This window comes from Rattus norvegicus, chromosome 8, assembly GCF_036323735.1.
Source record: "Rattus norvegicus strain BN/NHsdMcwi chromosome 8, GRCr8, whole genome shotgun sequence".
In the NCBI taxonomy this organism is placed as follows: Eukaryota; Metazoa; Chordata; class Mammalia; order Rodentia; family Muridae; genus Rattus; species Rattus norvegicus.
Window position 1 is genome coordinate 112,921,264 of NC_086026.1, and position 25,731 is coordinate 112,946,994.

Genomic DNA, 25,731 nt, shown 5'->3' on the forward strand with positions numbered 1-25,731 from the left:
GTCCATGTGACTCAAAAGTGTGTGTATGTATATGTGAGTGTATGTGTTTGTATGTGTATGTCTGTGTGTGTTTATGTGTACGTATGTGTGTGCATATGTTTGTATATGTGTGTGTTTATATCTCTGTGTATGGGTACCTGTGTGTGTTTATAAGTGTGTGTTTGTGTGCACGCATGTTCTCCTGTGTGTGTTTGTGTGTGAGTGTATGTGTTATGTGTATGTGCTTGTATGTGTATGTATGCAAGTGTTTATGTGTATGTATGTGTGTGCATATGTTTCTATATGTGTGTTTATAATACGTGTGTGTATGTGTACCTGTGTGTATGTGTGTTTATGTGTATGTGTTTGTGCGCATGCACGTTCTCTTGTGTGTGTATTTGTGTGTGTATGTATGTGTTTGCATGTGTGTGTGCATATATGTGTGTATGCATGTGTGTATGCATGTGTGTGTGCATGCATGTGTGTATGTGTATGTGTATGTATGTATGTATGTATGTGTGTGTATGCATATGTGTGTGTTATAAGCTACTAAAGGACCTATCAGAATTTAGTGACTTCCTGGACTTCCTCCTTTGCTCCTTTGCTCTCCACATGCAGACAGCCAAGACTGCCAGTTCCTCTTTGGGTAAATCCTCTTTGAAGATAAATATCTTTCTCACAGGTTCTGAGATCTCTAGCTCAACCCCACAGATCCAATCTTCTTTCTCTTCAATCCCCTCTACCCCTAGTTTTGCTTCCAGAAGCCCATGAGTGGATGGGTCTGGGGGAAGAGCTTTGTAGCCAGGGAATTTTTCTGTGAGCATTTTCTCGGGAGAAAAGAAGGGTATTTCTATTTTAAGCTCTGAGAGACGTGCATTAATTATCTGGCCCTCGCTGATTTATGGCTGAAGAGAATGCAAATTAACATTGCCTCTGTGATCAACTTTCTTTCCAGGAGGGAAAGCAATGCAAACACCAAATGTCACTGTGTACAGCCATCGGATGGATGCTATGCCCACAAGAAGAGCTACCTCATGACATTGGAGCCATGTGGCCCTTCTCTCTAGGGAGAAAATGTAGAAATGAATGAATAGCAGTCTTCATAAGCAACATTGAAGGTTAGGCAGGCTGGAAGCTTGCTATAGGGAGAGCTAGGAGAGTTACCAGGGGGTTGTCCTCACCCCTACTCTCCCTGTGACCTGAAATGCCACTGTCACCGCTATATTCTTTAATGCCAGGTTCCCTACTCAAGGAGACTGCTTGTGGTGATTTGAATATATAATGCTCTCTCCCCCCAGACCTATATGTTATAACCTCTATCCTCAGCTGGCGGAGCTATTTCGGAAGGTTCTAGAAACTTAATGAGGTTGGAAGCCTAGTTATGGGGAAGTAGCCCCCTGGGGCCTGGGGCCTGGGGCATGTTCTTGGGGCTGTGTCTTTCCATGACTTCTCCTCTGTCCCTGCTTCCTGGCTGTCTTGAGGTCAGCAACTTTCCCGTCCACCATAATGTTCTGCCTCACGACAGCCCAGAGACAATGATGTTGGCTGACTGAACCAAAAGGCTTCAAACTGTGAAAGAAAAGGAAGCATTTCTTCCATTTAAGTCATTTATCCAGGCGTTTTGTAACAGCAACACAAGTCTGATGAACTTGCCTCGTCAGAGCAGTGTCAGTATGACCTAGCTGGGTGGTCTCCGAGGGCACATCTCTGATGGAGCCCAGACATAGGTAGTGAGAGGCTGTGGTGGGTTGTGGAGTAAATTCTGAGGGGTTGGTCAGGAACAGAAGAAGCAGCGATGGCTGTTGAGGGAGGGATGGCTGTCAGAGGTTTATTTCCCTCTGGCCCTCCTCACGGAGGTGTCTTTTGGATACCTAATCTAGTGGTTCTTCAAGGATGATTCCCAGCACCCCTTGGGAGCTCGTGGGAAATGATCAGACCCCCCTTTAGTGTAAGAATCAGGATTTCTGAAGCTGCACTACAAATAATTGTGTTTTAACCCTTCACTCCTCCTTCATGTGTTGAACAAATGTTTGGAACAAAGAGGAATCACAACTATCGGATAATGGCTGCCATTTACGGTCTACTCATTCTGTGCCAGGCAATTTGCTAGATGGGCTCTCTCTCTCTCTCTCTCTCTCTCTCTCTCTCTCTCTCTCTCTCTCTCACACACACACACACACACACACACACACCTTCCGGAATGCCTTTGCTCGTGTTCATGTGTCTGACCGTGACACCTGTATCACCCACTGTTCCTCACAACCCTGGTTGTCTAATAAAGCTTATATTACCATAATGCTTATTTCATACATGCCTTTCTCCCTCTAGCCTTATTCATTCTTGCCCTTGTTTCTTCTGCACATGATTATGGTGTGTCTGCCAGCGGGTTCTGTGCCCGATGTTGGAGAACCGAGCAGCTACTATGGGAGATGAGGCTTAAAGGACAAGCAAAGGTCATCTACAGAAGGAAGGACTGCAGCGAGAGAGGGTGGGCATTTCCCTGGAAGCTGTAGTGAGAGTCTGAGCGTGGTGCGGGTGTGATGTGGGCTGTGAGGGAAGGGAAGGCCGCAGCCCCAGAGAGGATGCTGAGGACCTGGGGAGGCTCTTAGGCCTGTATGAGGGATGGATCCATCTAAGGGTAAGTAATGGTGGTATCGACAAGGTCGGTTGTGGGAGGTGAAGAGAAGAGGAGAGGAGAGGGAGTAGACACTTCTTGATGACAGAGTACTCTTTTAGGCTGAGTTACCGAAAGCCTGGGGTGGCCGTTACTGACACCGACCTTTGTCCCCGTCATCAGTGTGCTGGAATCGACCCGTCCCCACTCACTATAACCTCCCTGTAGGCAACCATACTCTTCTTTTATTCTTAGATCCAGCTCTTCTCCTCCACAGAGTAAGTAAACACCAAAATTCTGTTTCCTCATCCACAGTTACACTTCCGCCTGGGTTAGCTGTGCGCATGGAATGACTCAACTCTGGGAAATTACTGAGCAGCCGGCCTGGCACAGCGGAGTGGTCCACACCTGGTGGCCATTATTAGCATTCTTGTTTGTCTTCCTACAAAGCAATCGTTCAATGAGTGTTGGGTGAATTAGATGGGTGTGCGCATTCAGCCCCTGCTCCCACGCCATCTGTTCTTTTAAAACCCCCTCCCCCCATTCTGTGTGTGTGTGTGTGTGTGTGTGTGTGTGTGTGTGTGTGTGCGTGCGTGCGTGCACAAACGCTGGGGATTGAATTGAGGGTCTCATGCATGCTAGGTATGCAGTCTTCTACTGAGCTACATCCTGACTCCTTGCTTACTATGCTGCCTCCTTCTTCCTCCTCCCCTCCTTCCTCTTCCTCCTCTTTTTAATGCACAGGCAGTTGAATGAAGACTTCCATCTAGTGGCTCTCTTTCCTTCCTTCCTTCCTTCCTTCCTTCCTTCCTTCTTTCTTTCTTTCTTTTTTTCCTTCTTTCTTTCTTTCTATTTCTCTTTTCTCCTGTCCTTGGAACCCACACTCATGCTCACTCTGAAGTTCCAGATCTCCTCCTTTCCTGCTGCTGCCTCGCTGGGGACATAATTATTAAAATAAATGGAGCTGGTGGCGGCAGGTGAGGGGTTGAACTGTGACTGTGCTTTTTTAAGAGGGTCCTCACCTGAGCCCGACAGTTAGAGTTAAAGATATTGGTGTCCCGCAGCCAGAACTACATACAGGCTTGGGGGCGGGGTGGGAGTGGGGTGGCACGACTGGGCTCCTGGGAAATTAACTCAGTTGGCACGGTGATGTGAGATTCCCTGGGAAACCCCTTCCCTTTTGTGTGATTTCAACTTAGGGTGGCTTCTCAGCATGACCTGCTTCTAGCAACAAATAAACAAGAAGCCAAAATCTGTGCTTAGGACCCCAGCCACACCTCTCTTAGCATTACGTTGTCAAAGACGGCCATCTTGCTAAGCCCCCCTCACATGCTCACTAAGGATGCACTTTTGTCTCTTGGCTCCAGGGCACCGCTCTCCACTCTTCCTGCTATGCTGGTCGATCCTCCTTCTCAGAGTTCTAAATGCTGCTGGGTCTCAGGGCTGGCTCTCGGGGCCCCTTTTTTATCTGTAAGTGAGCTCATCTCCACAGGGATTTAAATGAAATGAAGTTGTGTGTACCACTGGTGTCCGCCTTGATCTCATCTACCTATTTTCTTTTTGAGATTGGCGCTCACTGTGTAGACCAGGCTGGCCTCACAGAGATTTGCCTGCCTCTGCCTCTTGATCGCTGTGATCGAATGTGGGTGCTGTGCTATCATGCCTCCAGACCAACATGGGGACATTTTCTCAGCTGAGACTCCTTCCTCTCCAGTGACTCTGAGCTTATGTCACTTGACATAAAGCACAGTTGGGAATAAAGCATGGAGCCTAATTAGACAGCGGTCTTTAAGGCTTCATGTGTGTCTGTGTTCCAGTCGCCCATAGGGTCAGTCATTCTGGAGTCTGGCCTTTCTGGATCACACTGGTCTTCCCTCCTGCCTCTGACCGGATCTCTCTTCATTCTAACCGTCTCACCTCAAGCAGAATTTCCTCCTCTCCGCTCCTCTCTGCCTCCTTGGCTTTCTCTGAATCACTTGCTATGGGTTGGAATGACCACCGAGGTTGTGTTTGGAGACGGAATCTTACTGTGTAGCCCAGGCTAGCCTCGATCTTGCATTCTTCCTGCCTCAGCCTGCAGCGTGCTGGGATCACAGGTGTGCGTCTGTCATTCTTGCTGATTGATAGGGGAAGCCCCATTTCAGCTCTATTGGCTATACAAGGTGTGGTACAGTAGATATCAGCTGACAAACTACCAATACTCCTCTGTGGAGACCAAAGCTGGGGTAAGAGTGCTTCCTGTGCTCAAAAGTGCCAGGGTCCCCACCTTAGTCTACACTGAGGAGCACCCTTGTCCCAGTGCCATCTGGATGCCTCCAAAGGAATCTGTTTTGAGCACTGGGTCGGTCAAAGACTCCGTGGCCTTGGGGAACCTGTTGGGTAGCCAGCGTCCCTTCCACCTCCGTCACATCTCTGTTTTCCACCTCTACTGGAGCGGTGGTTCTCAACCTCCCTACTGCTGCGACCCTTTAATACAGTTCCTCATCTTGTGGTGACCCCAACCATGAAGTTGTTTTCCTTGCTACTTCATAGCTGTAATTTTCGCCACTGTAGTGAACTGGAATATAAACATCCGGTATGCCCAGGACAGCTGATATGTGACCATTGTGAAAAGGTCATTTGACACCCCCCCAGGCTGAAAACCACCACACTACTGTTCTGAGGTGTGTTCCTGATAAACTCTCCCTCTTCAGCTTCCTCTACAAGGCCCTTATAACTTGACCTTGCTGATCCCTAAGTTTTACCTCTTCTCAGGGCCTGAACTCTTTTTGACTAGTTCAACTTTTCCAGATTCCAGCTCTAGTCTCATTCTGCTATGTACAAATGTCACAGACAAGCCTTGCCTAGCCCTGCCTCCTTTTGAGAGGTGAGCTCCTATTCATCCCTCAAAACCCAGCCCAGGCTGCCCAGCGCATCTCCACAGTGGTCATGCTGTCTTTTATCCTCATCCTTGTCTTTCTTCACCTTGGTGTCTCCGGGCCGGTGACTATCTCTCATTCTTGCCTCGGCATCCTGTTCAGTGCTGAGATTATAGCCAGAGGCCTCCTCATCTGGCTCTTATGGCTTTCAACAACAACTTTAAAAAAAGCAAACATATATATTGTGGAAAATTTCAAGTATTTAATGCTATACCGATACAGAGAGATCAGAATTCTGACTTCCCACACGTGTCTCAACAGTTGCAAATTGTATTATCTGACTTAAAAAAATCTCTGCTCTCATCATCATCTGTTCCCACCTCAGAGGCCAGTATGCATACCTCATCTGGGGTATATGTCTCACTAATCTTTGCTGTTTTTGTGTCCTTATATTTCAGTTTTTAGTGCTCTTTTTTTTTTTAAATTAACTTGAGTATTTCTTATATACATTTCGAGTGTTATTCCCTTTCCCGGTTTCCGGGCAAACATCCCCCTCCCCCCTCCCCTTCCTTATGGGTGTTCCCCTCCCAACCCTCCCCCCATTGCTGCCCTCCCCCCATAGACTAGTTCACTGGGGGTTCAGTCTTAGCAGGACCCAGGGCTTCCCCTTCCACTGGTGCTCTTACTAGGATATTCATTGCTACCTATGAGGTCAGAGTCCAGGGTCAGTCCATGTATAGTCTTTAGGTAGTGGCTTAGTCCCTGGAAGCTCTGGTTGCTTGGCATTGTTGTACTTTTGGGGTCTCGAGCCCCTTCAAGCTCTTCCAGTTCTTTCTCTGATTCCTTCAATAGGGGACCTATTCTCAGTTCAGTGGTTTGCTGCTGGCATTCGCCTCTGTATTTGCTGTATTCTGGCTGTGTCTCTCAGGATATATTTCAGTTTTTAAAATTATCCAGAGACCACACACAATCAGGCATGGTGGTACACACATCTGTAATCCCAGCACTTGTGTGGCTGAGGCAGGAAAAGTTTATGGTCAGCCAGGGCTACAGTAATGGGATCATGTCTTGAAACAAAAGGGAAAAAATTCCAAGGAGGAAAAATACCCATAAAAACTTCCCTAGCATGGAGCACACATCTATATGTGATTTTTGATAATTTGGCATTTTCCTGCCTTAGCACCTTCTCCCCTGACGCTCTCTTCAGCAGCCTCTGCTTTTCTTCAGTTTGATGCATGTAGCATCCCTCCATCTTTTTGGATGCCATGATCGCCAGTCTCCGACATGGTGCTCTGATTTACAGGCTGACTGTCTGGCTGTCACAGGCTAGCTCCCTTCCCCTTTGCTGGCTTTAAGTAGCCCCATTTCTTATTGCATTGACTGTGGACAATATCTTTCTCGTATTCTCTCCCCCTCTTATAATCACAGATGTTTTATTTTCTAAGGTCAAACGGCAGGACAGAAAGGGGAAAAAAAAAGCCTGTTTAATCACCAGAAGACTGTATTATGGATGCCAGCATGAAATAGAGCCCCATTTGCCTGAGAATTATGATGTAGGTGCCCCTGGCTGTCAGACACTTTGGGCAGATGGCCAAGCCGTTGTTTTACTTCCCAGCTGAGCATCCTCAGCCTGCAAAATGCTGCCAGCTCTTGGGTTGTTTTTCATGGTGCTCCCTCTCCAGGGCAGGGCAGCAAGCTCTATGCTTGCCCACCTGCCTTCCCACTGTGATTAAACCAAGGCTCTAACATCAAATAGCGGCCATTTCTCTTCTTAGGAAGCAGGGTAGTTTTAGCTCAGCCGTAGCAGCAGGTGCACGCTAATCCCTTAGTAAGTATTCAGTAAACTGATGATGAAGTCATCTGCGGTGAGTCAAGCCCCGGAGACAGGGAGACATCCGTGCACAAAGACCAGGCCAAGGTGAGTTGTGAGAGAAGCAGCTGAAGAAGGCAGAGTTCTCCCTGAAAGCTCTGGGAAGGAAGTGTGTGAGGCCAGTTCAGAGCCATCCCACAATGCGACAGAGCCATGCAATGATCAGTGTGTACTTGTGCACTGTCCACGGCAGGCATGGACCTCAGCTAATATATATTTCAGGCTTCACCAGTCCTGTTGCTGTGATGCATGATCCCACCCCTCTTGGTGTGAGAACAGTTGGGGATGGTTAACACACGGATGGGAAGGACTTTAGTAAAAAACGACTCACAGGGTCGGAGAGTTGGCACAGTGGGTAAAGTGCTTACTATGCAAACACGAGGACCTAGGTTCAGATCCCAGACCCACGTAAAAAGAAAAATTTCTGGGTGTGGAGGTGTACACCCAGAGCTTGCCTATCAGACAGCATATCCAGAGAGTGAGTTCCAGGTTCAACGAGAGGCCCTGTCTGAAAAAATGAGGCAGAGAACCACTAAGGTAGACACTCGATGTTGACTTCTGACTTCCACATACATGTTCCACACATAAAACAGCCTGATTTACCAAAACACAGGTTCCTGGATGGATGTACACCATTCCTGACATTTGCACAGGAAATTCTTGACCCCAACTACTTGTGACAGAGAAAATTGGAACGATCTGAGCGTGGTGGCTGGATGTTACTTGGCTGGCTCAAGTGCCTGGGTGTTGGGTTGCTCATATTTCTGGATGTTTCTATGAGGGAATGTTAGACAAAACTGACATGGGTGTGGTGTTAGGCATGGGGGTACAGGCTTGTTAATTCTAGCTACTCTGTAGGCTGAGATAGGAGGACAACAAACTCAAAGAAGGCCTGGGCTGTAGAGTAGATTCTAGGCCAGTTTGTGCATTTAAGTGAGACCCTGTCTCCAAAAGTAAGAGGCTGGGGTATACACAGCCCAGTGACAGTTCCAAGCTAGCATGCTCAAGGACCCAGGTTCAATCCCACCATCACCACTGTAATAGTAATAATGGCGATGTACTCAGTTGTCCATTATTGTTATTGTTATTATTACTATGTGGACCACCTGCTGCAATGTGAATGAGCCTCATTCAATTGGCTACACGATTGGCTAATGTAGACACCAGCATTCCCTGAAGAACTGGACCCTGCCGGCCGGCAGACACCCCGTAGACGGACCTGCAGCTGCATCTTTTCCATGCACAGAGGGGTTGGCATTGTACCTAAAACCTTTGAGTTTTGCCTCAAGCAAAATGTGTCATGTATAACGTTGGGGGTGGACATGCTGGGTGTGCTGGGTGCTCTTCTTATATTAAAATATTTCACAATTAAGAAAAAATGAGGTGGTATAAGCAAAGTAAACTAGAAAAAAAATTAACTGGTCCAGTGGTCAGCACGTGACAGTGCTTAAGACAGAGGAACTGTCTGGGGCAGTATGCTGGGTTGGAGGTAGGAGCCATTGGGAATGAAGAGCTACAGAGGAGGACATGTTCCCAGGGGAGCAGTCATGAAGCCAGAGTGGAGTTTGCTGCAGACCCTGGGAGCAGTGGGTAAGGCTGCTGTACAGACACAGGCACAGGGAGGTCAGGACTCAAGGACACAGTCCACACTGCTCGAGTCTCCCAGACATCATTTCTGTTCACTGAAAGGAAGCTATTTGGAAATGGTTATTTCTAACTTTCCTCTGGTGAGATTTATCCCCTGGGTGCTCGCCCACACCAGAGGGATTTGTGCTACTCAGAAATATACTGGGATCCACGATACCAGGGCTCCTGTCTGATTTCAGGTGTGGCTCTCAGAGAAGGTCCTTTGTGTGCAGGCATGTACACGTATGTGCCTATATGTGCATACATGTACACGGAGGACAATCTTGAGTGTTATTTCTTAGGAGCTCTCCATCGTTTTTGAGATGGGGTCTCTTATTGGGACTCAAAGCTCACCAATTATTTCAGGCTGGCTGGCCAGGGATTCTTGTGTCTCCCCATCTCTGGGGTTGTGAGCCTGGGACGAGGCTAGAGAGATAGCTGTGCAGGTAAAAGTGCTTGTAAACAAGCCTGACGACCTGAGTTTTACACGTATAAAAGTCCATATGTACTACCAAATTAGGTTACCATGTTACTGTGTCTGGTTACCAGTGATCAGAAAAACCACGACGCAATTTGTATTTCTACTCCGTGTCTCTTTTCCACTGAGTGGGTTAAAAGAGATCTAGGGAGGGGTCCTATCACATCGAACTTGTTTTTTGGACCACACCTCTCCTGTCCTTCCTGGTTCGTTTACAATTGATACCAGTCACATGCCCAGCACTGTGCTGACACAACGTAATGTGGCTGGACCAGTGTGTGGATGTGTTGATTCAACAGTCTTCCCACACTCCAGGGTCCATGGTTTAGAACCGACTCTTTAATATTTGAATTCTCATAGTGCCTGGCACATGGCAGTCTGCATTCAAAGCCTCAGAAAGGGACAGAATAAAAGGGAGTCTGACAACTCCACAGAAGCTACTGTGATAAATGCTACACTGTCAGGCTGCTGTAAGGAGGCAGGACCAATGGGTGCCACCACCGTGAAAGATTCTGTACTTACGTGTGACACTAATTACACACACAGGCTGGGAAGTGGTAGTCTAATCTGACACTGACAAAGCCTTCCTCCCTCCTGCTATATTCCTTTAAGCTTCAGAAGGCCCGCCGCCATGTTGGCAGCTGCAAATTATTTCCTTCCTCTTCAGAGCGGGAGGTGAAAGTGGGCTGCGCTAGGAACCTGGGACAGGGTTTGTAGAATGGGCTTCAGAGCTTGGGACTCTGCCTCTAAATTCAAGCTCTGCCCTAAACCCCGAAAGCAACACAAAAGGCAACTCAAAGAGGAGGGGGATTTCTTCTGTCCCAAATAGCGACGGCAGAGAAGAGGGACGGTCGTGCTCACTGAGCAACGTCCTCTCACACAGGGAGGTTTTTATGGTTGATTTTGAGCCCTCGAGAAATTGAGACCTGTAGTGGAGATTCTGACATAGTTGGATTGGCTGCAGTGGGCATGGATCGTGTGGTTGGCCTCCCAAATCGAGGTGGCTCTGACAGAGTGGTGATTCTAGGAGTCCAGGATCTGACGTGCAAGGAACATTTTGCAAGGGGGTGGAGATGCTAGGTTTTTCAGGACAGCTCCTAGGACGGGCAGAAGGTGGCGCCACTTGCCAAGAGGCAACGGCCAGGGACTCCCTGCCCCCTCGCCCCGCCCCCATCTGGCCTCCTTCAGCTCTGAGTTTGGCTTGAAGGCCATTCTGGGATTGCTGGCCACAAAGAGACACCCGGGCCCATCCCTGTGTGTCACTGTACACATACTATCTGTACTCCCCGTCCCCCCACCCCCTACCGCCGAGATACTACCGAGTAAGGATCGGCTGAGTAGACAGGCTATAAGGGCTATGCAATATTCATGGTTATTATTATTTAACTATAACAAATGATGACACCGGTTACTCACAATGAATGCTTACTATGGCCAGGCACTACAATAAAGATCTGAAATAAATTATTTAAGTCTCACAACAAGCTCGTGGCGTATTATCTTCCTTTTATGGACCACACATTTCATCCAGAGAGGTTATGTGGTTTGTCTTAGGTCACAACGCCAGTCAAATGGCAAAGCCAGAGTGTGAACTCAGGTCTTTTGGGATGTGTAGTACGCCCCATTAGCTGCTACCTTGTGTTGACTGCTCTTCCTTCCTGCCTGACTTCCTCTTTCACCTTCCCCTTTCCTTCCTGTCTTCCTTCTGTCCTTTCTTATTCTCTATCACCAAGCCATTGTTGCGAAATTCAAGGAAGACCATGCCAGCACTTCTGATACTAGGGAATTCTCAGTGTATCGAGTAGGCTGAAAATGACCCCCGTGGGGGTATAGGAGGATGAGGACAGCTCATGAATATTCATTACTACCTACTTGCGAAACCCAGGAATCCCAGCTGCGTGTTGGTTTAATTTAATCTGGGGCTTTGTGAGCTCTCTGATCCTGTGTGGCCTTTGCTTGCTCCCATTTAACTCTTGGTCTAGACAAGTTCATTTGGCAACACCTGAGATATAACCTGGCAGGTATGTGAGGTGAATAACACAGACATTTCATCACTTCCGGGGCGGGGCACAGGTCACCATCAGAATCTTAGGAATGCAAGGACCACGTGTGGAACATTTTTAACCTGGCCCCATTTCTAAGAACAGTAGAGGGTGCCTCTTCCTCTTAGTGCCCACCCATGGCTCAGGAGTTTGAATGGATCCATGTAGCATGAGGCTTGGGAGGTCAGAGAACTGTGCCTTCTGATTTTACAGATGAGCCTCTGAATAAAAGGGATTTGTCTAATGGGCTCAAAGCCAAGGAGCAACCGGAAGGAGTCAAGTGGAACTTGTCCTTCAGACCCACGAAGAAAACCCTGTCACTTGCCTTCCAAGGTTATGAACTGGAATCTGGCTTATTTCCTGTGTCTTCTACGAGAACCAGAGGAGCTGGTCCCTCCGTTTAATAGTTGAGAAAAGGGTTCAGAGAAGTCACACAGTAAATGTGACAGGATGAGCAGCCCTCTTTGGGGGCTGTCTGCATTGCAGTTTGCCCTAGTGAATTTATAACTTTCTAGGAGGCAGACTGTGATTTCAAATCGAAAGGGAAGTAGGCTAGATATGAAAATATTGGTAGTTGTGGACCTTTGAAATGGTATTTGAAGAACTAGAACAGAAACCAGGAATATATGATTTAAAAAAAACCCAACCCCCAAAACCCCAAAACAAACAAAAATAAAAGCCTACCCCCAAACTCCAAAACAATACCCCCCAAAACAACCAATAGCTTTACTTATGGTTTACACTGCATACTGCCCCAAAGGGTCACTGAAATCCTAGTTCCAAGATTGTTTTGTTTTGTTTTGAAACATGGTCTTTGCAGATGTAATCAAGATTCTCTGCTATCTTTGGTGGCTTTCAACAAGCCCATGTCTTATTCTTAGACCGAGAACCTTCTGGGACACCATCCCGTCTCCAACATTTCGTGTGGCCTCTTACTGCTCTCAAAGCTTTAAAGATTGACCTGAAGCTCTGTGTTCAGGGGACGCAGTCACCCTTAGGGCCAGTGACCATATCCAGCCATCATCGGAAGCCCCCACAGCAGTTCTGTCTTAGCATAAGCTTCTCCCTCCCACACAGGCAGTTGGAACCATGCACCCTAGGGAGCCTCTGAACTCCCATCAAAGGAAGGTGTCCTGCCTTGAGGGCTGACTGCTTGGCACACCATTTTTTTTTTCTGAGCCTGAACATCATTGCAAAGGAATAAAATAAAAGAATCCCAGGGGGGGGGCCCTCACCATTCCCAGCAAGCAAAGCTATTAAACTTTCAAGTCAGTCTGGAGCTGACAGAGGTGCTGGAAGGCGCCCTAGTCTCCTGTGTCCTCATTACAGACCTTAGTTCTAGTCACGGCTGTGACTGTGGGAAGACCGAGCTACCCTTTGCGACATTGTGGCTTTCTAGATTAAAAGAGGAAAGGGAGGGGAGGAAAATAGGCCCGTCCCAGACCATGTCACAGAGGAGGACCTTTGTGGGTGCCATTCCATTTTAACAGGGAGAGGGTTCTCATAGTAGATGAAGTTCTAGTTAGGGCCCTCTGAATTTACAAATGAAGGTACTAGGGGTGACGGGGGCTGGGGATGGGGCAGAACGACACTGAATTGATCCTGGTTGGCCTCGGTTTCTTTGTAAATTAGGCGTGTCATGGTGGTACAGCCTTCAGGATGCTGACGTGGGAGCATGATGAATTTGAGACCCCCTATTTCAAGAAATCAAATATCATGATAAACTAATAAATACATAAATAAATAAAACTAAAGTTGGAGGTTATGATCCGAATGTTGTCTCCTTGGTCTATATATTGAATTTCTAATTGCTCAGTACCTCAGGATGTGACCATTTTTTTTTTTTTTTTTGGTTCTTTTTTTCGGAGCTGGGGACCGAACCCAGGGCCTTGCGCTTCCTAGGTAAGCGCTCTACCACTGAGCTAAATCCTCAGCCCCCGGATTTAGGATCTTTAAAGTGAGGATTAGGTTAAAATGAGGCCATGAAGGTGGTTCTAATCTGACAGGACTGGAGCCCTTGTAAGAAGAAACCTGGACGTGCATGTGCAGTAGCATGAGGGGCCAGGAAGCAGATGGCTCCCGTAGGGAGGAACATTCTAGCTGACTAACGTCTTTATCTCAGACTGGAGCCTCCTGGAGAGTGAGAGAATACATTGCCCGGTGCTGCAGCCAACCAGGCAGAGACCTTCATTCCGGCAGACAGCACCGGGTGATCCTCTCTCTCCAAGAGACTCCATCTACTGCTAAGGATATGAGGAGATATGAATTTGAGGTCCTGCGAGTCAGGACTCAAGGCTGTCATCCTCACAAGTCTTATCAAGATACTTGGTTTTGCTAAAGAATCCAAGGGTCCCCAGAACACATATGTCCTCTCCACATTCATCACTGGCTGGGTAGAAAACTGTACTTGGGAATTCTGGATCTGTCCAAGGCTTTCTCCTAGAGGTGGTTCCTGGTGCGTGCGTGCGTGCGTGCGTGCGTGCGCGCGCGTGCTCGCGGTGGGTTTGGTTCTACATTGGAGGCCCAAGGCTGGCTGCTTCTTTAGCAACTGTGGTTCTGAGAAACACCAGAGAGATTTACTCCCCCAGGCAGGTCTCCTCAGGGTCCTCTGGGAACTCTGACAGTGAATTCCTAAGAGGCCCCAGGTTCTTCCTTATCTTGTCTATTCACTCCTTGTAGGATTGAGTACACCTGAGCAACAGAGACAGCACTAATCTCAGACCACCATCTTGGGGAGTTCAGCTGTGCTGTCGGTAACAAGTTATTCCAACCGGGCTGGTTGACTGTTAACTGTAGAGGGAGAGGGAGGGTCACAGGCTCCTTACCTGGGTCTCCAGCTGCTCCCTACTACGCACTGAGGACAGCATCGCCTTAACTGCATGTGGTCTTGGGAAGGAACTAAAACCCATAAGGAAGACCAGGGGAAGGACCTCCATCTAGGTGGCTCTGGAGGAAGTCAGCATCGGTGCTGGGTTAATGCTTCTACATTCAAGTAACCCTTCCTCTGGGCTCTGTAAGGAAGCCTGATAAACTCACTAGTTCCCCACAGTTCATGTTTGTGGTGTCATTTTGACCCGTAGGAGGAGGGTAAGACATTACTTATGTCTTCTCCTGGGAAGACAATTTAGGAAGAGTTTCCTCTCATTAGCTAGATAAATAGCCAAGGTGCTAGTAAGAGACATGTCTGATGGCTTCGGTTTCCATGCAAATGAACAATAATAAAATGTCACTTGCTGGTTAGCATTACTCGGAGCTGCCCCTGCCGGGGGTGAGGGGGTGGGGGAGGGACTTACCAGAAGATGATGAAGAGGAAGCTAATGAAGAGGAAATGTATGGTAGGACAAGATACCTAGAAAGGCCCTGGCTTGGAGGGACTGGCTGGAGGAAGTGGGGAGGAGGGAGAAGGGAGGGAGGACTCGGCGGAGCTGAGCCAGGCGCGTCTAGGCAGTTAGTGTTCCATTTGTCTTCTGTACCGTGTGTCTGCCTGTCCTGCCTAACTCCATGTCCCTCACTGCAGTGCAGTGTTTCCTCAAGACTTACGATTACTCAATGGCCGCTGGAATAAATAGATACATAAATAAATGAAATTTGAAATTGTTTTCCGGTAGCTGGTCAGTGGCGGGGGAGGGCGCTCCTCTGCGGCTTTTTATTACCTCCCGCTAACAGCTGAAGTAACTTCTCATTTCTGCTGAATAATGCATCTGTGATCGCCAGGCTCGCTCGTTTAAAGCAGATAAATGAGTCTTTCTGTGCAGTTCCCCTGGCAGACAAGGATGAACGAGGTTTTATTTGCCTAAATGGAGTCCTCAGCTTCAGTGCCTCTGCCTCATTCCCCTGAGGGGGGACGCTGGTGACCTCGTGCCACTTTTCTGCCTGCCTCAGCCACTTCTCTCTCTAATCCTCCAGAAAGACTTACCACATTTCTCCTCCGCACTGTGCCAGCACCTGGATTAAGTTTTAATTTAGTTTTTCTGGAGAGTGCGTCCCATTATCAGGCTTCTCCTACTGCTCTTAAATATGGATGTCGGACTTTTGCTTTGAAAGGAGATCTTTGAGATGTGTCTTCTCCTATTATAGGACGGACCCACGGATACTTCTTTATTCTGTGAGGCCTAGTGGGCTCCTCTACTCTGACCTGGATCTAGAATTCTAGTAAGCTGTTGTATTTTTATAAGATAAATACACACACACACACACACACACACACACACACACACACATATATATATATATATATATATTTTTTTTTTTTTTTCTTGAGACAGTATCTCTCTGTGGTCCTGGCTGTCCTGAAACTTGCTCTGTAGATCAGGCTGGTCTCAAACAAACTCAGATCTGCCTGTCTCTGCCTCCCCAGTGTTGGGATTAAAGGCAAGTGTCACCACCACCTGGTGATAAAAGATTCCTTTTTTTTTCTTTTTCTGGTGTTGAGAATTAAACCCAGGGTCTTGCACATATTAGACTGGTGCTCTACACTGAGTCGACATTATAGAATTTGGATATTCCTTAAGTCTCCTCAGAGGCATTCTATTTTATGGCAGGATAAATGAAAATTTCATTCAATTGTTGTTGTTGTTGTTGTTGTTGTTTATATATGCATATCACTTTTTGGTGAAATTCTATAACCTGTGACTTAATTAAATCTTATTGTTTGCTGTATAATTTTTACATTCAGCTCTGCATTTTCTAGACAGAACCAACATTTTTTTCTCTTCCTAATTCTTACGAGTGTCTTTTCTAACTGCATAGGCCGCTGTCTCTGACCAGTGTTACATTGTAGCAGATACAATCCTTATCCTTTCCTCAGTTCTAATCTCTGCAGTGGCCTCTAGAGCATCCTCACTTTATCACATCCAAGACCCCTGCAGGCATCGCCATTCTTATGAGAAACTGAGCTATGCAGACATCATTGTTGAAGCCAGTTGAAGGCCGTGCAGGAGGCAAATTGCAGGGTCTGAGCTCGACCCTGGGACTGCTTGATTTCAAAGTCCCTGTCCTTGTACCATGCCCACTTTTCAGGACATGGATCAGCTTGCTCATCATGAACCTTATATTGTGAGGTGTCATAAGAGATTCAGGAGAGACTGAGAGGGATGTATGAGAGGGGCTTGGGTGACAAAAGTTTGTCTCTTCTGTGCTTTCTTCTAGTCACTCTTCTCCTCAGGTACACTCCACATAGCAAAGCAAGAACTGTAGGAAACCAGAAGTTTCCCTTAGAAAGCAATTTATGACTACTTCTAAGTCCCAACCTTGTGCCTCCTTCCCTCCGCTGACCCACTGAAATCCAGTCCAATTTTATTCATCCCTGTCCCAACACATGCTTCTCTGTGTCACGGCACTTCTAACCACACTGCAGTGTCCTGCAGAGTTTAGCTGGCAGAGTCACTGCCTCACAGCCTGCCCTGACAAACTAGATTCTAGAAATCTAGATAATGGCTCAATCTAGGTGTGGTATTATAAGTCCATAATCTTAACACTTGGGAGGCTGAGACAGGAGGATTGCTGCAAGTTTGAGGCTAGCCTGGGTTACAAAGTAATTGCCACTGTAGCCAGGACCCTGTATCAACAACTAAACAACACACACACACACACACACACACACACACACACACACACACACACACACGTGTACACATTAAACAAGAAAAGGAAATAAACAATGGCATTTCTTTCCCTCGGAAAATACAGTTAGGCATTTGTAGATTTTAAAACAGCTCAGAGTTCTGTCCTGCCCCTCTAGCCTCCTTCCAGAGACAGTACGATCAGTCTCCGTGCTGACCCTCTTGCCCTTCTCACCCGGTGGGTGAGATTAGTTCTCTGTGTGGTTGTAACACCAGCCCCACAGCTTCCACAGCAAGAGAACTGGGCCCTAAAGGGCACCCCCAGGCTGCTAGCAGTTTCCCCAAACAGATGAAATTCCAGAGTATAGGCCGGCTTTCCCAGGAAGAGAAAACAGGTCCAGGACAAGCCCATTGAGAACCCTGATCCTCTGGCCTTTCAGCGATTTTGATTTCTGTTTGTCTTCTCCCTGTGGAGATCCCGGTATCCTTTCCCACATAAAGTTCTAGTGCTCCACGTCCCCATCCCTAGCCTGGGCAGTTTCTCCCTCCCCCTGCCTGGCTCAGCTCCCTCCTTGTGCACTGACATTCACTACACAGGATGCTCCTCTGCTGGTTTATCTGCAGCTGTGCAACAGGAGGTCTCTCCGTGCAAGCTCGTGTCTGAGGACAAAAGGATCTGATGCAGCATCGAACAGAGCCAGTTATTGGCATCGTCCACGTGATAGGAAGTCAGGAGCACAGTGCAGGGAAACACAGGGCCACCTCCTGCTGGACCAGGAGCCGGCAGGGTCCTCTTTGATCTCAGAGGCCACCACCTGGGTATTTCTCCACTTCTTTTCACTGCTGAGGGAGAAAGGGCCTAAGTGGTTTTAAGGCTGAGGAATCCAGGAGAACGGGGAGGAGGAAGGGGAAGCGTCTGTTCTAGTAGTTCACTGGTAAATGCTTTAGAGGAAAATGGCTGTCATTCTGGATTTGACCACTAGGGGCAGAAGCTGACGTTGTGATGGCTGTTCTTCATGGCTGTTCTGTTGAAATGTTTTTATAGCTCTCAAGTCTACAGGTTATAGAGCTGTTGGATTATGTAGACATTATTAAATCCGGGTCATAGATGAGAAACTGAGGCTCACACATTGCAGAAGCTTCTGTGTCCGGTCCCGATATCCGCACGTTCGGCTTCTGGAGCCACTTTCGATATCTGCTTACTGGACTTTGTATCTGAACTCTCTAACCTCGACATTGAGATGCCTGGTGCCTCCTGGTACATGTATGTGCATGGCATCTGAGTATCATGTTGTCCAGCAGATGCTGCTGAGATGAAATATATGGCATGTTCTAGGGGTTAGTGTGCCACACATATTTGAATTCAAGATAGCCGTGGGGACTCCCAGAGGAGTGGCTGCCTCTTGTACAGGCTGTAAAGCCCTGAATGTTTGAGGCTCTCCCTCACAACTCAGAGGAGTGTGGACAGAACAGCTGCACTGGCCAGAAGGACAGTATTGTATTCCCTTCTCTATGGGCTGCTGAGAACAGTGAAGGAGAAGCATCACGGGCTGAAATGGGGGCCTCCATGTGTGCCTCTGTTGGTATCACCCAACCACACGTAGGCCACTCGTTGACCTCCTCTCAGTCTACATATCTGACTCCAGGGAGCAAATGGGACTTGGCTACTTCTGGAATAGAGACTGATTTAGTTCACAGTCATCCCAAGGCCAACATTCAGGGAAGAAGGCAGAGCCAGCTACCCCCGGAGCTGAGATGGACAATGCCTGGGGGGTGGGGTGTGTGTTCTAGTCTTAGAACCAGAGCTTGCAGGCGCAATTGGTAGATGAGCTTAGAGTTCTATGGAAATTATTTCAGGGAACAAAAAAGCAACTCTGACCAGGTGACAGGGAAAGGAGGCTGCCACACCCCTGCCCAGCAAGATGACTGTCGGCTGTAGGTGGTGATCTGAAGGAACAAAATCCGGGTAGAACAAAGTGTCAAGTGCTCAGTCTCAAAGGCCACATTCCAAGGACTCTGTTGCCATGGATGGTGTGATGTAGCAATTTTTTGAATGGAAGGGGAGGGAGGAGGGTGGATCCTAAGATCCAGGAAGTTTGAGGAAACTTAGAAGGCTTAGAGCCTTGTAAGAGTCACGCCCTCCCCCATTATATATGCAATAAACCCTTGTGGGGAGGGGAGGCTCTTCTTTAGCGCTACCTGCAAATTGGGCAGGGAGCTCTTGGGGTATAGCTTTCATGAGTCTTGCCCGTGCGCTTTTCAGGGGTGCAGTCTCCTTTGATACAATCATACTCAACTTTGGTAAGTAACCCCGATAAACTCATTGGTACTAAGCTAGACTTGGGTAAAATATTTGATTGTTGGTAGTGCCCTGCCTGGGGCAAAATGCATTTGTCCATGTCTGCCCAGGAGAAGCCACATAACCGATGGCCAAGACTGTAAGACATTTCCATCCTCCATAAGGGTCTATCTGAGTCAGAACTGTTGTGCTCGTATTTCTGTATTGATTTCATACTGAAATAATCTTTTTCCTTATTGAGTCAAACAAAATATTAACACCAAATTCACTTGTTTATACACACACACACACACACACACACACACACACACACACACACACCATAGGTAATAGGAAATTGAAAATTACTTGTATGGTCCATATTCCCACTGATCCCATATACTCATTTTATCTGGATATAGGAGACCCCCCATTTATTTAGTCACCATTTAAAATAGCACATCCATCCAATGGTATTGGGTTCTGTGAAGGCTTGAAAACCCTTTGCACTAACGGTGACGGAGGCAGTCCCAGATAATAGGACAAGTGCAACTTTGAGGAAGGGAAATCCAGGGTCACATAATCTGCTGCATCTCCATTATAGTGGTTCTCAACCTTCCTAATGCTGGGACCGTTTAATACAGTAATTCCTCATGTTGTGGTGGCCCCCAGCCATAAAATTATTTTGTTGCTACTTCACAACTGTGATCTTGCTACCGTTATGAACCAGAACAGAAACATCTGATATGCAGGATATCTGCATGTGACCCCTAAAGGGGCTGTGACCCACAGGTTGAGAATCGCTGCTCTATTTGCTTATGGCCTGGGACCTTGTACACAACTTGGGTTTCTCATCTGAAAAGTATACACAGTGAGAGATTGGTTGCAGAACGTTGTTGGGGTGTTTTTGGTGTGCGTCGGGTGTACATTATGCCTGGGTGGTCCTGGCTCCTGGTCAGCCTCAGTGAATGGCAACTCACCAGTATTAATCTTAGACCACCAGCAGCTTTGGTATGCAAGTGGTCCGCTTCCCTGGCCTCTGATTCTGCGCCATCTTCACTACCTTCACCATCCTCTCTCAGACCTCTAGTAAACCTCCAGGCACAGCTGGAGGACTTACCTGCTGGTAGCTGCTGGCCCAGGAGGCACGGAGGGCATCCCAGCCTCCGGAGCGCTTGGCCTTGCTCTCCAAGTGAGCCCGTAGTTGTGTCTCCAGCTCCTGGCTGACTTGTTCCAGAGCGTGCACCTTGGTCATATACTCCACTAGGCAGCCCCCCAGGTCCTCAGCAGTGGCGTGATTCCTTTCTGGGCCTGGAGCAGGTGCAGTGGCAAGGCCTGAGCTCCGCAGGCCCTGCAGGAAGACACTGCTGATGCCCAGGGCCCGGCGGGTCACTCGGGCACCGAGGCCACCTATGCCACCACTGGGTGCTACTCCTACATAGACCCCAGGGGCACGGACGAGGCTACCTACAGCACTGGTCCTGGATGCTGGGGGGCTATCCAGGGAGGAAGGAGATCGTGTTCCCCTAAGGGATGACACCCTGTGCCTTTGCAGGGGCATGCTGGCGTTGGATCCTGAGGGCAAGTCCATTGCTACTCTCCTCTCGCTCATTCTCACTGCCTCTGTGGTGCATGGCAGGTTCACACGGTCCAGTGGCTTTTGGTTGCCGCCCCAGCATCCCCATGGCCTGGTCACGGGCCTCTCTGGAAGCTCCCCTGTCCCCGAGCTCTTTGTCTACTGCCTTCCACGAGTTTCTGGCATTCATTGAGCTGGAAGAGAAGCGCCCTACCAGCCTGTGAGAGGCACACAGGCATTCTCTGTTGCTGGGTCATGTGCCCAGACATCCAGACTTTTCTGGGGTTGGGGGTAGAGCAGTGCTGCCTGTGGGAATGGGTCATCTAGGTTTGCCTATTTCTTTTTAGATAGTGTCTCTATCGTAGGTGGGCCTCAAAATCCTTATGTAGCCAGGAAGACTTTAAACTTTTGATCCTTCTGCCTCCAATTCCTGTGACAGAATCGGGCCTCATGCATACTCTCTGAACCTCAGTCTTTGGCCTTGATGAGTATGTTACTACCACAGAGAGGTCAGGTGGGCAACAAGCTGTCCCTATTTCACTGGTGAGGAATCGGGCTACAGAACCTTAGAAGACAAGCGTTCTGATCTCCAGATCTCACACTACAAGCTGAGACTCCATGCAAGAGCCCCAGGGCGGTTTACAGGACTGGCCTTATCCCTTCATGTACGAATGTGTGCATGAGCCAGCCCAGCCACGGAGGAAGGCAGCCCCAGAGGCCCAAGGAAAACGAAGCAAGCCTGCTCATGCTTTCTCCCTTCGGGTCTGGCAGCTGTTCCAGGCCCCTTTCAGCTCCGTTCTTCCCTCCCCGCCATGTCTGCCCTCTGACACTGTGCTTGTCAGCTGCTGGCTGTTGGCCTTGTTTCTCGTCCTCTCGACCTTGTTGTACATGCTGCTCGATTGCTAACTCTGACACAGCAGACGCTCAGGAGTGAGTTTAGGACCTGAGCTGCTTGCTGGGCAGCTGTTGGCTCTGGTTTCCCTTTCACCTCTGTCTCACCCTTTAATAAGACCAAGAAGGGAAAACAACAAAGGGGTTTCCTATCCAAGTTAGGGTTTCCTCAGCACCCAAGGATTTTTATCTTATTTTTATGTACATTGGTGATTTAACCGCATGCATATATGTGCGAGGGTGTCAGATCCCCTGGAACGGGAGTGACAGAGTTGTGAGCAGGCATCCCAGGTTTTACTCCTTATCTTTGGCATCCTCCAAGTCACACTGTCAATGGTTAGATGCCAGTCACTTCTCGGGGGTAGAATGGTCCCTCCAGCCTGAGCAGGACATGGTCCTAAAAAGCCATGTGCCAGGTGAGGTTTTAGTGTATTGAAACCATACACCCTAGGTCCAGAGATGGACCGTGGACTCCTTGGTCCTGTAATGGGAGGGTTGATGAGGGTTGACCCCAGGCAAGAGACAGGGACAGAAATCAATTTCTGGTAGGTACCAATTGAGTATCTGGTAGATACTCAATTCTGAGCACAATTCCATTCTCTGATTTTTTTTTCAATTAAACTTTAGAATTGGGAAAATATAGCACCGACATGCACTGCTGTTCGGGGTACATCATGTGCAATTTCAGAAGTGTTAGCTCATAGATGCAATATTTCTCTTTGTGATAAGAGATCCCGGGGTCCTTGTCCAGAATGTAGAGAGCTGAGGTCTCTTTAATCCAGGGGTGTATAAGGCTGTTTCTAGCAGCTACCACTCACCAGGGTCACATGGGCTGCTCATCTGCTAGAACTTTGTGTTTTATTCCCTAGTCTTCATGAAAATTGCAACCTCTCTCCTCCTTCTGTTTAGTAGGATGTAAGACAATGTAAGAGGGACCTTGTTACTTTTGTCTTGTGTGGAGGTCATAGATTAGCTTTACAGCCATCCTCAAAGGCTATCTACCTTCTTGTCTGAGACAGGGTCTCTTGTTGGTCTGGGACTCACCAATTAGGATAGACTTGCAGGCCAGTGAACCCCAGGGATCTGGTTCTGCCTACCTGGTGCCTACCCAGTGCTAGAAGCCTGTGTCACCACACCCAGATTTTGTACCTGGGTTCTGGGGATCAAACTTGGATCTTCATGACTGTAAGGTACTTATACTGAGGCACCTCCCTACCTCTTGGGAGACACAAGATTAAATATCAGTGTTTATCTGGTTAACAGATTAAGGAGCCAACTGAACCAAGTAAAGGCCAGTAGCTTATGCACTGTAGCTTACATAGATGTAGTGGTCTTCCTATGAATACCACTTCTGCAGCGTCCATGATGCACTGGGGACTGAGTTATGGTAACAGCCTCCTAATCCAGGTGGTATTATTGGGCTCCATGGAGATGCATTTTAGTCAGTTCCTGAATGTCTTGTCTGAGGCCAAATGCAGGGTTCAAGCTACTGACTATAAAGGTACCATGTGTGTTTAGGCACTGTTACTGCCCAGGGAAGGGTAGATCAGTGGTTTTAGACACTCTCAGACCCAAAGACATTGACTTTAAGGCTACCCAGTCCTCTGGAGATGGGAGCAGGCAAAGGGAGACACCTGGATGGACAACAATGTTGCGAAGACTTGAAGAGAGCAGACTCTTCTTTGGGAAACCCACCCTCTCATTCTAAAAGACCAGTTTTACCAAATATCTTGCCAACCTTGTTTTTTTGTCACACTGTAGAGATCAGTACAATGTTCAATTAAATAAGTATACACGGAGACAAGATAGTTAACAGATACCATTGAAGGGGGACTTAAAGGCTATTTCTTTTAAAATGAAAAGAATGCAAACTGTGTTAGCGACTTGATCCTCTGGGTAATAAAATAAGTTTATTTATATATACATGGTAGCTGAATTCTGTGGATACGGAAAATAAGTCATACATCCACAAATGTATATATATAACATATGTATCTGTGATGACATATATTATATATAAATTTTACTTTACAAACATGTTTTTCTCAATACATACTCACACACATTGGCATATTCAATGCAGTAGCTAACAGAAATATCATGATAAGGTTAAGGTCAGACAGCAACATGGTAGAGAGCAAGATCTCGGCACAACATTTAACCTGCTTCTTTGTGGGTTGAAGTCTTTGAAGAGAGACAAGCAGACTCGTGTTAGGTAGGTCCATAGAACATTGAGAACACACATGAGTTTTGAAGGCCGTCGTTCTTTTGGAACGGGGGGATGGAAGAAAAGAGGCAGTTATGATAAAGAAGACCACAGCAACAACACAGACATCGAATCAACAGTCAAATTCAAGCTCCAATCTGATAATAAGAACATCTATATTCAAAATATACTATCAAACTATTTTTCTTTTAGAGAAGGGGAGAGGGGTTGAAGTTAAATCCCTAGCCATGGTGGGTTAGGAAAGTAACAGAGAAAAGCGATTGGACCCAGAAAGCCCCTCTTGGGGTTCTGAGAGTCTGTTCCTTGTTGGTCAAACTGGGTACAGTGTGGGCTGGGATGGCAGCTGGACCTGGACCCAGGGGAACAAGAGAAGGGGAGGCAGGGGACAGTGAAAGAGGATGGCATGGCGAGTTTGTGGGCAGGTCTGCCGTGCTTCTGCCTGGAGACAGAGTGGCACTTCTTTCAAGTGATTCATTTGGCAATCTCTTTCTTTAAAGATTTAATGGGGGGAGGTTAAAAAAAATAGTTCTACACCACAAGGCTTTCTAGATAAACCTGTTTCTCAGGGGCACAAGATCATTGCCTTTGGAGAAAGCAGTAGAGAATCCCAACAAACACCGGACCCCTGGACAGGGAAGGGCAAGTAGGAGCTGCACAGCCCCTAGGCTGAGATGTGCGTCTGTCCTCTAGGAAGGGAGGAAGCATGGGGTCCGAGGCAGGTGTGGTGCTGGAAGGGATGCTGAGAAGGGTTTCTAGGGACCACTTTTCTGCCAGACAAAGGCAGCAGTCCTGTTTCTTCTAGCATGGTGGGAACATCTGTGGGGTCAGAAAAGGGGGCCGGGGCCTCCTGATGGCTTTCACTGACATTCAGTGACGGTAGAGTGAGGCTCCAGGCTGACAAGACAGTTTTGTATACTTGCCTGAGTCTTCTGCCCTGGTGCCCCAGTTCCCACCACTAGGGGAAAAAATACAAAAAGACAGGGCAGGTGGGCACACTGAGTCAAGGGAACCAGAGCACCAAGACCACACAGATGGCCACTCATTTGGCCACACTAACGTTCAGCTTCCGAGGGAGACTGGTCTCTTTCCTCACCTGCCCAGGGCTCCTGGAACCTCTCCATGCCCAGATCAGTTAAGAGAAGCAATTGGTGCAGCCGCTTTGCTTAGAAATACCTTTATTTTATAAAGCCATGGGGTCGTTCTGTAAATTTTTTTTTTAAACCACACTTGTAAAAAAGATGTTGACAATTCTTAAGAAAAAAAGCTGAAAATGTCTCTTATTAAGTCGGGGTTACACAAAGGTTATATTTATAATATATATATTTGTATATTTATAATTTAGGGACAAAAATAGGGAGTGGCAAAGCGGAGGCTGCTGCATCTAGATCTCAGAAACTTGGTCGTTTCCCACGAACAGTGTTTCCTGGCAGAAGGGGTTCACGAGGACCATCCCAGTGTCTCGGTAGTCGCCATTGGCTGGGGAGCGGGGCTCTGAGAGCTGGTCCTGGGGAGAGAGGGAGGAAGCTAGTGTGAGCTGGAGTTGAGGGGTGGCTGCTCTTTAAGAAATGCAAAGGGATAGCTGGGTGTGGTGGTGCGCACACAACCCCAGCAGTCAGGAGGATGGAAAGTTCAAGGCTAGCCTGGGCTATTCAGTGAGAGATTACCTCAACAAATCAAGGAACCAAGCACACAAGCATACCCCACCCCACACACACTACACACACCACACAG

General features: G+C 47.7%; 2 protein-coding genes across 22 annotated transcripts in view; both read right to left on the reverse strand.

Moving 5' to 3' along the window:
* The window catches only part of Bfsp2 (beaded filament structural protein 2), a 57,160-nt gene extending 36,177 nt beyond the window's left edge, over positions 1-20,983 (reverse strand). Inside the window, exon 1 of one of the 3 annotated variants that reach the window (NM_001277434.2) lies at positions 20,427-20,983. In NM_001277434.2, coding sequence (NP_001264363.1) covers positions 20,427-20,918 — 492 coding nt within the window. In that variant the 5' untranslated portion in view covers positions 20,919-20,983. Of the gene's footprint in view, positions 1-14,292; positions 14,469-20,426 lie in introns of those variants that run through there. The other 2 variants (XM_039081978.1, XM_039081979.2) reach the window with 2 other exon arrangements.
* Positions 20,984-23,661: 2,678 nt separating this feature from the next.
* Tmem108 (transmembrane protein 108) overlaps positions 23,662-25,731 on the reverse strand; it is a 294,072-nt gene continuing 292,002 nt past the window's right edge. For 18 of the 19 annotated variants that reach the window (XM_039082601.2, XM_039082589.2, XM_008766590.4 and 15 more), the window contains one exon: positions 23,662-25,504. In XM_039082601.2, coding sequence (XP_038938529.1) covers positions 25,382-25,504 — 123 coding nt within the window. In that variant the 3' untranslated portion in view covers positions 23,662-25,381. The remainder of the gene's footprint in view (positions 25,505-25,731) is intronic. The other variant, NM_001399273.1, reaches the window with a different exon arrangement.